This window comes from Nannobrachium achirus, assembly GCF_963921795.1.
Source record: "Nannobrachium achirus genome assembly, chromosome: 15".
Taxonomy (NCBI): Eukaryota; Metazoa; Chordata; class Actinopteri; order Myctophiformes; family Myctophidae; genus Nannobrachium; species Nannobrachium achirus.
Window position 1 is genome coordinate 19,720,023 of NC_137822.1, and position 12,114 is coordinate 19,732,136.

The window sequence follows — 12,114 nt, forward strand, 5'->3', positions numbered from 1 at the left end:
ACACAATACACATACAGATAATAGATATAAACTTAAGCGTTGCTCCTGGAAGGATCTAAGCGCCATCATCTGGCCTGCATCTTTGCACAAAGCGCCCAAAGTTTGTTGTACACACAGGGTCGCCTTTGCAGAATGCTTGAAATTAACTAACTTAACTTAAGCGCTCACTTCACACGTGTGTGATTTTTTTTCTCCTGATGGATGTAGATAAATGGATAGATATGATCGATGTGAATCAGCATTACACCCTGAGCGGACTGTCTGCAGCCCAGACATGTCCTTACCTGCAACACTATGCTTCACTATGATGTTGTTGTGACACATGCGGTTTCAACATAACTTGCCATGCACACTAAATCTTGGAGACAAGACAGGTTATTTTCTTGGATGGGCAGAAATTCACTGGAGCCCTCTTCTCTTCTCTTCTCTTCTCTTCTTCAAGGCAACAGAAAGAGGTATGTCTATATTCTATTAAATATAGCTTGTGCTTAAGGGCATAGTTCACCACCAAAATGGCTTTTTTCCTATTGATTACTCCACTCATGCCATGGAGACTTGAGTACAATAATATTTTTACAATAATCTGATCACAATAGATGTACCCCCATTGATTCCCAAATGCATTTGGGTCCCCATCCGGAATCCATGACTAATCAATAGAAAAAGTCATTTTGGGGGTGAACTAAGGACAGTGGTGGTTCTCAAAGTGGGGTCCGACCAGGACCCTCTGGTTCTCTTGAGTATACACAATGAAACCAAAGGGACCTGTAGCGGGCCCTTGATTCCATTTGTACAATGTACGCTCTCTGAGTTATGGGGGTCCATGAAATAAATTAAAAGGTTTGAGAACCACTGCTTTAGGGGACTACCCCTTTAATCTGAACATGAATGGGACACACACACACACACACACACACACACACACACACACACACATGGAGAGAAAGCCGTGTCTCTCTGTCACGGGAGCATTTGAAGAGTGACGTCACCCATCCTAAACCGGGTAACAACCCACCATGGGTAACAACAATCGCTGAGAGAGCTGAGAGCTCCTCCGTCCCGTCCAGAGAGTGGAGAGCTAAACATGGGCTCTCTTCTTGAATAGCTCAACTTTTTTAATGTATTCAGGCCGCCTCAGAGGCAGAGCATTGTGTATGCAGCCAACAAGGCGCACTGTTTTGTTCTCCTTTGTGCGTTTTGCTTTCCCTGTTCGACTCTACTCCACTCCACACGGGATTGCCCAGTCAGGCTAATATGTTAGTTGTTTTACCGGCTTAATGGTGTTAAAGAAAAATCGGTTCCGTATCAATCTTTCCCCCCCTCTCTCTCCTCTCTCTCTCCCTCTCGCTCTCCTGTCGAGTCCTCCTCCAGCGACTGCAACTTTTATAGGGTAAGTAAAGTGTTCCTAGTCAATTCAAGACAAAGTTCATTTAGAGTAGACCAATGTGTTCACTATGTGCACTGGTGGTGTGTGGGCATAATAGCTAGCCTACTCTTGGTGGTTGGTTACAGTGAGTGAGTCTAGATTCATGTATTTTACCACAGATTGTGCTTAATAATATTAATTCATTCTCCGTCGTACGACGGCGTCGCGTGCCGAAAATAGCCGATCTACAACAAGCTCACAGGGACGCGCTGTGAGCTTGTAGATCGGTTATTTTCGGCACGATCCCCCGCTCCTGCATCCGATGATACATCATGGATACAAATAATATCATGTCGCGCGCATTTGCTACTTTTGTGTCAAAACGCACCAGCTTAATTCAAAAACTGCCTGATAGAAATGTGTCTGACTAAACGCTGGCTTTTCTGAGAATAATATAATAGACTATATTGCTAATTAGGCGATATAACCCCTGTTTTTATTGTTCACCAGTTAATGGATATACGCGCAACCGTTAACATTTTACAGGCGTTTTCTGTTACTCAAAAATACTGCTCTAATAGAAAGTGCATGTGTTTCAGTGTTGGTAACGTTTTTACTACACCGTCCGTACAAGCTGGTTCTCACCGTGGGGGTCCGTCCAGGGACCCCCCAGGGCCAGGGATCTTTAAGGGGGTTCTGCAGGAATCCCCTGGATTTTAGGAACCAAATACTGAACCCACACTGACTCTCGAGAGAGAGTGTACACATTTAATCAAATGGCATGCTTTATTAACAGTTTACAAATTGTACAGAGAGGTATGGTTTACAATGATTGTTAAAAGGTTAACACAAAAAGCCCTTGGGACATGTTTCCATTGTTGTCCTGTGTATTACAATATGTATATTATTATGTACAGTAAACATGCCCCGCCCCCCATGTTTACCGGTAGCCTACATAATATACATATTGCTTCGTTTCTGGTGCTAAGCATATAGAGGGCTTTTCTAGGACTATTTACAAATTGCAGACAGGTGCTTCACTTGGCTTTATGGCGGTTTTGGAGGAGGGTATAAGGAGTTGCACTTTTTGATGTTTGTTGGAAAGGCATTCCACATTTTGGTGGCAGGTTTGTGCCGAATATGGAGTTGAGGATGGGGTCCCAGCTTCTAACTAATCGTATCATATGGCTATCTGTAGCCTAATGCAAATGAAAAAGGTTGGAATGGGAACCTCTACTGCAGTAAACTGGGATTTTACAGACTTGTGTGTCAGGCTACAGAACCATACCAGGAGTAGCTGACTGATCTATTTTGGAGAATACTTGCTGTGGGGTTTAGTTACAGCCCTTTGAGAGTGGGGTTGCAGTCAACCAAGTATAGGAGTTATTTAAGAAATATAGTCTAACAAAAAAAGTCTAACAGTGACAACAGTAGAATGTAGAGCAATGTCCCACAAATGACTACTCAGGTTTCACCTGGGGTCATGATAAAGGATTATTCGCCTTATTCGTCCAGGTGGCAGCAATATAAGTACTTTAATCACAATGGCATGCAATTATTATAGAAGAAAAAATGCGTACACAAGTAATCAGCTATTTACCAGGTGCACGGCTCAAGACCAGCAAAAGACCACAGCACTCACAGAAGTGAATAGTGAGTAGTACCCAGGTACTCCTGAAGCTAGTAGCTACTTTTATTCCAGTCAAAGGCAAATCAGGCACGGCCTTCCTCAGTGTGATCAATCAATCACGCTGAGGAAGGCGTTGGCCGAAAAGCGTTTGTTCGTGGTTTGAGTTGACCATGCCTAATTTGAATAAAGGTAAGCAAACTACCCAAAGGACACCTCTGCGAGTGCTGGCAGTCTTTTGCTGACATGGAAGCTACTTGGTGCACATCTGTGCTTTGTGATTCTAATAGAATATCAAAGTAATGTATTAATCCAGATGTTGGCCACATTCCCTAAAGCAGTTATCACAATGATGAATGTGGGCCAGATTGCTCACAGGCTGCAGAATCAAATGAAATCAATTCATCAACAGTCTCTCTAGGGCTAGGATCAAACTGGTAAAAGGAAAAACGGAGACCTCCCAGGCTCCCACAGTAAAATGGACCATTTTTTATCACTCTCAGTTACGGTAAATGAACACCTGTGCCAGCACTGTACTGGCACAGAGCATGGCTGAACAACATGTTAACATATAAGAAACTTTCTGTGCATGTCACTAAAAGAAAAATAACAAGAACTCAAATATTAAATGTGTGGATTCCCACTTTGATGCTGCACACATGAGACTGTGTTTGAGGAAGTGTAACTCATGGCGAGACAAGGTTTTCAGTCAAGCTAAATGTAGGTCTACACTTTGTATAACAGTGTCATAATGCAATGCGGAAAATGTTTCACTTCAGTTGAATATCAGTTAATATGATTGACACTGACAATGTATGTCAGTCTGACATACTCATTTATTTCTCCCAGAAAAAAACCGAGCTACTTTAAAAGCGTACAGCGTGTCACAAAGAGCTTACAGATATATAGTTATTTTTGCTATTTGTAGTACGATGAAGTATGTCAGGCTTAAGTTTGGATGTGATGCTGACTTGACGGCAGTGTGGGGCTTTAACCAGCATTTTATCTTCCCTCCCAGGCCTTTCTGAGGGAGTGAGACAAACTGCATGGACCAGACTGAACATGAAGAGCCTCAAAGCCAAGTTTAGGAAAACCGATGTGAGTAAACTATACTGTAATCTAATGGAGGGAAGTGTGTTTATGACCATGTGTGATGGTGTGTCACGTGTAATGTATGTATGGCGCTTTAAAACCATGTGCAAAACTTGTGCATTACATTCACCCATTCACACCATCCATACACCGATGAAACCATGCAAGGCACCAACCTGCTCTTCGGGAGCGGTTAGGGGTTCAGTGAGTTGCTCAAGGACACTTGGACACTAACTCTGGGGGCGCCTGGGAATCGAACTGGAAGTGGCCACTCTACCCATGAGCCACTGTATGCACGTCCACACATTTGTGTCCATGCATATGGATGTTTGGAGCAGTGTACTTAAACAAAATACGTGTATAGACAGACACACACACGCACACACACACACACACACACACACACACACACACACACACACACACACACACACACACACACACACACACATACACACACACACACACACACACACACACACACACACACTATACATGTTGAGTCATTTAGGAGGTGTCTACACAGATCAGAGCTGTGAACACTTTGAATCGGTATGTAAAAGCCACAGATTCCTTCTAGCAGTCTGGCTGAACTATTCCAGACATGGATTTGATCTTGTTCAGTATGAATCAGTCTTTTGGGAGGTATACGTTTTCCATGTTAGGACAGTCGATGGTTCAGTCACTGTTGTAAGATTCCCTCACAGGAAGCGAGGCGCCTGCACACAGCACTGTGACTCATCTGTTGTCACGGTGACCATAATGACACAGAGGCAAGCGCCAGACAGGAAGAGTCTGGTGGTGTGTTGGCTAAAAAGTATACATTTTAAGGATGGAGGGTGTGCCAGAGAGGTGGAGTGAAGAGGGCTTGCTAAATGAGATACTTTGGTCAGCATAGACAAGAGTTTCAAAGAGGCTCCAAGCTTAGGTGGGGTAGGATGATGAGCTGTGGTTAAGCGTTATGCTCTGTTGACATAGATGGTGCCAGAGAGGAAGACTGTGTTTGGGCACATCCCTCCTTAAAGTTTTGATCTGGTAGGCCTATCCAGGAAACGGTAGTACAGAAGCTGTTCATAGGGTTTTGGGATATTCACTGTTATTATTGTGTTAGTTTTAAACCATCTAAGCTTGTTTGTTAGATATCACAAACACAGGCCTGTTTGTGTGTGGGAGAGAACAAGAATGAAAGAAAATTGGTAGGTGGAACAGCAGGCTGCAAGGTCGTAGTTGCTTTTCTGTTTCCTTCAGTCTTACACCTTTACCAACATTGTCCACCCAACAACAAAGATAAAAGCTTTAGTTTTAGTGAGTCGTCATTTTGACAGTGCAAGTCTGTGGTGATGTTGTAATCCACGTATTATTTCAACGGTATAAAAAGCATTCATTGTAAAAAAGAGCCTGTGGTGGGTGGCATGAAAGAAAAAGCAGTGGAGAAGAATTGCTGTGAATGTTGCTAAGGAACAAGTCTGCATCCATTTGTAATCATACATACAGTATTCTAGGCTAGCATCTGATGCCTCACTCCCACATTCACTGTCATAGCATGGTCTCTTTGATATGTTCCCTTTTTCAATCACTTGAAGCCTAGCATATTTCAGAAGCGCAATCTAATGTAAATTATTCATTATAAAACTACAAACCTAGAATCTGGGACTGCACTTGATAACTCTCTTCTGCATATTTATGTATCCAAGTGATGTATACATATTGCTGCTTTTTTAACAGAATTCTCTTGCTGATTTAATAAGTCAATAATGCCATGCCCTTCACTGTATGTGTGTCATACATACGTATTGATTTTAGGATCAGTCAGAATGGGGGGTCCCTGCTTCATCTCTCTCTGCTAAGGGGTCCTTGGCTTGAAAAACAAACAAACAATGAAGACCCCTGACCTATATAGTGTAGTACAACAACAACATTGTTTCAGAGAACATTTTAGGCAAGAAATAGGCCACGCAGTTGCTATTCATTTGATTGCGACCATAGGTCGCATTTACTATCAAAACCTCCACCGACTGTCCGTCCGTCCGTCTGTCCGTCCGTCCGTCTGTCTGTCACATGTCACACGTCACACTTTTGCCCTGCTCATATCTCCACAACCGTTGCCCCCATCCATGCCAAATTTTGCACACACACTCCCGGAGCTCACACCCCCGGAGCTCCAGGGACCCCCAGGTCCCTGGGGGACCCCCAGGTGTAAAAAATGACCAAATGTGCAAAAATGACCACCCCAACGGGGCTGCTCACGGGGAATTCCTGGGGACCACCCACTCCTGGTGCTCCAGAACGGATGCAAAAGTGGTGGCGCCCCCAGTGGAGGACCCCCTCCACTGCAGCTCACATAAAATGCCGTAACTCGGGCTAGCAGCGTCCGGGAGAGCCGGGGCCGGTACCTATTCGTCCACCAAGGCAACGCGGAGACCCCACCCCTCATTTCTCACATGGCCCTCTTCTAGCGCCACCTTCAGGCCGATTTTTAAAACACATTTTTGCACCTACAGTTTTTGCCCTAAAATCACGCAAATCGCTACACAGTATGTCTACACTCATCCCATCAACATGAATCTGTCCCATATAGCGCCACCTTCAGGCCGATTTTTTAAAACACATTTTTGGACACTGCTCCTACAGATTTTGCCCTAAAATCACGAAAATCACCACACAGTATGTCTACACTCATGTCATCAACATGGATCAGGAAGATTTTGGAAAAACACATTTTTGCCCTATTTGTGGCGATAAGGAGTCTTACTGGTTCTTTTAAAGGAGAATTCGAGCTGGGATTCAAACCACCGACCCATGGATCATTGGATGAACTGCTCTACCTCCTGAGCCACATACTGTATATGATATGACATAGAGTAATTGCATAAGCATTTCTCAGCTTGGTTGCCAAGTCGCAGCGATATTGTCACTAGACATCTCACAGCACAGCTCCATGTCACTAAGTGTAGCCCCAGCTACCATTGGAAATGAATGACTGCCGGCCGTGATCGGCTTGTGATCACTGACGGTGTGACCGCTGCATCGCAAGACTGTGGTTGTACTGGGACGTTTCCAGGTGTGAATGTGTACAATTGCAGGGCGTTGCTGAAGAAGAACATTTGTGCTCAGCACAACCTACCGTGGGTAACTGAAGCAAAAGTAAAACTCATGGTCATAGTTACAATATGACTCTCCTTGAAACGCAGCATGTTTCACTTCTGAGCCAATAGTCATCATTCCATTGCACTTTTTATAAACCCATAATCAAGGGTAATAGAAAGAAAAAATCTCCTTGGTTCTATTTTGGGATTTGTGTGTCAGTGATAGATTGCGAAGGAATGGCCTCCCCCCCCACCCCCCTCCACATTCATTCTCCAACAAAACGAGAAGCAGGATGCCTACACAAATAGCTTCCTTTTTTTTATGAAATTGGGCATTTGCCAGATTGGCCTTTGTAAATGGAGTCACTGTTTTAGCTGGGGGTTCAGAAATATTAAGACAAATCTCTGCTAAATGTTTCACTCTCAGGACCCTCCTCCATACTAGCAAGCTGAATGTATCTGGCAGCCGATGTACTACACTCAAATGTCTCTGAGAAAGAGGCCTAAATAAGGTAGAGACTTCTTAACCACACAGACCCTAGCGTCACTATTCTAAGCATATAAGTCATAATAAGCAAACATTCCGTGAGAATAGGCAAAGGGATTTGGTGTAGAGAGGGAAAAATGGAGAGGACCGCTGGGGGACCCTGGTCAATAGAATATATACTTACATTATATAGGGTTTGAGTGGTTCAATTTGTAAGAGAAACAGCTATTAGATATTACTGACATGATATTCAGTAAACAACACTGTAACAACACTAGTGAAAAATGAAAGATGGGGCGCCTGCTAGCCTTGCGGTTCAGGTACATACCACATACAGTAGGCTCTGATGCCTGACAGCGTGTTGCGGGTTCGAATCCCGACGACCTTTGCTGCGTGTCACTCCCCATCTCTCTCCCCATTTCCTATCAATAAAGGCATAAAAGCCCCAAAACAAATCTTTAAAGAAAGATGACTAGATTGTCAATTTACTATTAACCCTAAGTTGTTTAGTTTAGAGGTCCTGCTTCCTTGACTAGTGTGCTGCACTGGATTCTATTACTGAAAGTACTAGAGGCTTGTTTCTACTATTAGAACATTAGAGGGATGCCGAAGTGAAAATGAAGGTCAGGTTGAAGATCAGTCTTGTCTAGAGCGGATATTGTTAATGCCCCATAGAAGTGAGAAAATAATAACATTCTTGTTCTGACGAGGATTCAAACCTAAGCCCCTCACGTGAGTGCCAATTTAGCTATAAGAGAGCTAGAGCACGTTTGGAAAGTCGAGTTGTTTCCATTTGAGTTTCATGCAATTTCTCTTGTCAACCAGTAGTGGTCCTACCGAACCACAGGCTCTAAAAGTCTGAACAGAAGAGCGGGGTGATGCAGATTGGTTAACATTTTTATTGCATCTTTAAAACTTAAAATCTGATGTAGGTTTCACTTAGCACAAAAGGTTAACAATAGACCAACTCTACCTCCTGGACTTTGTCATGCAGTGTAATCAGCAAAGTAGTTGTATCATGCTCTGATGTTTTATTGCATGAAAGATTGTCTGCAGATGCCTGCCAATGCCCAGGAATGAAGGAGAGTAGCATGCATTGTGCCTAATCAGAAACCATGAGCACTGAGCAGATATACAAGGTCTAACAGAATCATTATTTAAACCACATTAACCCCCTAGTGTCCCTATTTTGGCCGTGTCATTATGAGCTAAATATTTTACAAATATATCTTCTATTATATTTTCAAAAATGTAATTTCTTTCCAAAACTTTCAAATGTCTATTATAACATTTATGTTTGCCATGGAAAAGGATGCACATAATGTATTTTAGATCTGGTCAGTACTAATCATATTAAAATTGCTGCCAATAGTCAAGAACAAGCTTACAAAATGTAATGTTTGAAGAACTAATATTTGTTTAATGTCTCAGAGTTTAGCTGACTTTAGACAGGTGGACAACTTTAAACTATCGCTAAACTATTGCAGAGTGACCAGATATTTTACCTGGGTTAGGGTTTCACCATCTGATAATCCAAATGAATGTTGTCAAACATGAAACAATGACTCATGTACGGTAGCGTAGCTTACCGAACCGGTATATTAATCCTGCTAATGTTACTGTACCGCGGGCGTCAAAAAAAACGCTTGTCTTGACAGCATGCTCGGGCATGGATGTACGTGACTCAAATCTGGTTAAAAAGGCTTCAATTTAAGGATTTTTCAGTAATGGCACTGTCTTGCAAAAAAAAAACTACAAATTTGAAACTTGAAGATACGAGGTTTCTGCCCGACATCGCAGAATCCATCACATCCCCAGAATCCATTCCATCAGCGCATTTAGCTGGTAGCCATGCATTGCCTGCTAATGAAATTAGAATACATTTACAAGCAATTATTTATTTGACAGCCCTAGTATGTTTGCCTTTGTGTGTATCATTTCCTGTGTTCATGAATGTGAGTACATGTTTGTGTCTCTTATGTGTGCCCAAAGTTATTAGGCATACTGTACATTGGGAGCTGTTTTGGCTACTAGTCTGTTTGGCTCAAATAGTGAATAGAATCTGGTAGGTGGTGTGCATGCAGTGCGTGCAGTGCGTGTTTGTGTGTGTGTGTGTGTATTAGAGTGAGTGGATTTTAAAAACTGGCAGGCATTGTAAGATGGTTTCTGGGAATGTTTTTTGGCCAGCAGCCACAGACTTACAAGGAGACATTCCTATATACTCTGCTTCTCCCGTTACCAATCAGTATGTTCTTAGTTCTTAGTCTTACAGTCACTTCCATGGTACAATCAACATCACAAATGATTCCTTTGTTGCTTTATGTTGATTTGACTTCTTTGAGTTCAGATAACTTTCGATGAGCATTTACCATCGTACTGTCTTGTACTTTATTACCTTGTTTTGACATAATTCTGTGATCTAGATGTAGAGCTGCAATTTTGGGGCGAAGAGATTATGTGTATGTAAAAAAAGAACGCACCAAGCATCTCGGGTCCATTTTACTAAGAATAGAGGGTTAAAGTGGTTAAAGTGAAGTAATATTGATAAATTCCAAATAGTTTAATAAGATTCTGTGCAATCTGTGGCACCCCTGGACTTGCCCCTGGTCTAAATCTTCAAAAAGAAACTGATGAATCGATTATGCAAATAAGGTTTTGGCTATTTGCAGCCTTAATGAACTATGTAATTTTTCCACCCATACACCGTACACAGACTACACACATGTATTCTTTTTAATATCTCTCACAGTACATTACCTGTGTACACTATTATCTGTCTACTCCATTATCTGCATACTCATTATCTGTAGTGTTTAATCTTTATCCGTTTACAGTAGTCCTAGTATTACCCTGCACCCGGCTCTACACATGGTTACCCTACTTTACCCTGCTCCCCAGCTGTTAGACTGAAAGGGATTACACACACACACACACACACACACACACACACACACACACACACACACACACACACACACACACACACACACACACACACACACACACACACACAAACACACTCCCACACTGCATTCATCTTTCTACATGGAGTTGTGCAGTGCAGTTACAACACACATCAACACACATTAGGCAACAATTCAAAACCAACACACACTGCACCCCCCCCCCCCCCCCTTTATTCAGTGTTTCAAAATGTGTCTAATTGATGTGTGAGCTCGTGTGGATTATGCTGCCTCTCTTGCTATCCAAATACAGACATTCTCATGGCTTAAGGGTTGTTCACTGCATGATAATGATGATGATAATACTGTGAGCATTCAAACCGATCCTTATAGTTGTGGTGTGGACTCTGCTATCTACTTGAGTTAGAACACATTTTAACAATACATTTAATGTTAGGGTTAGAATCAGATTTGTTTTGATCAATTCTGAACATCAAAATAACACATGGAAACGTACTTTTGTAAAGTACACTCTGGACAAGTGTAAAGTGTACTCTGGACACTCGGACACTAAGGCCATGTATGATGTGATGGTGTCACTTGTTGAAAATAGCCAAATGTGTCTCATCCCAAGATTCCTAACACATTTTGAGCTTGATAATCTCTATTTCTGACACATTACACCGTCGTACAAGTAGGCATTATTCATACTTATGTCGTTACGTCGTTACCACAGCAACCAATGCAGATACTGTAGGTCGTTGATGTTTGAGAAAACAAATCCAATCTGATCACGTAAATAAGTCACTCCTAAAGATTATATTTGAAAAACTAATTGGATTTGCCTGCAATCTGAACCAAGCCTTTCAAAGCCATCTACACCATATGTTGCACTTAAACTTATAAAGTTATGTTGTCTATGAAAACTTTAAACATGTATATCTTTTTATTGCCGGGTCTCAGCTAGGGTTTGTTCATTTGATTTGGCTTGGCTTTGCTAGGTTTGGCATGGAATGGTGTGGTGTGGTTGTGTGTTGTAAAAGGGTATTAATGCTGTTAAAACCTTCTGGAGCAGCAGAGGTTTAATCTGGGGATCTAAGAGAGGGGGAGCAGGGGTGGGTATGTACATCTGTGTATAAACATACAGTATATGAGAGAGAGAGAGAGAGAGTGAGAGAGAGAGAGAGAGAGAGAGAGAGAGAGAGAGAGAGAGGTTTGTGAGCAGTTTATTCTTTTTAATAGTTTCCAAATATATGAGTATAATTGATATGCTTTCTAATCTAATGATTATTAAACTATTAATATGGGTCCATGTGGACCCATTGCCAGCTTTCTGATTCATTGGTCCCTGTGACTCCCTGACTGACATCAAATATCAACTTTGTCTTATGAGCATTCATGAATCATGATGAGCATCACCCTCCTTCCCATCACCCAGCATCAGCTGGGTCTGCCCTGTACTGTAATAAAAGCAGTTTTTTTGTTCCATCATGTACAGTACCATGCCTTTGTTTTGCATGCCATCCTCCCAGCCAGGTGTTTGCCGTCTAAAG

The 12,114-nt window shown here is 42.2% G+C and overlaps 1 protein-coding gene across 2 annotated transcripts in view; it reads left to right on the top strand.

Annotated features, from left to right (window-relative positions):
* Window positions 1–1,071: 1,071 nt before the first annotated feature.
* The window catches only part of rai14 (retinoic acid induced 14), a 69,501-nt gene continuing 58,458 nt past the window's right edge, over window positions 1,072–12,114 (top strand). For both annotated transcript variants that reach the window (XM_080742957.1, XM_080742958.1), the window contains exons 1-2: window positions 1,072–1,390; window positions 4,012–4,091. In XM_080742957.1, coding sequence (XP_080599083.1) covers window positions 4,056–4,091 — 36 coding nt within the window. In that variant the 5' untranslated portion in view covers window positions 1,072–1,390; window positions 4,012–4,055. The remainder of the gene's footprint in view (window positions 1,391–4,011; window positions 4,092–12,114) is intronic.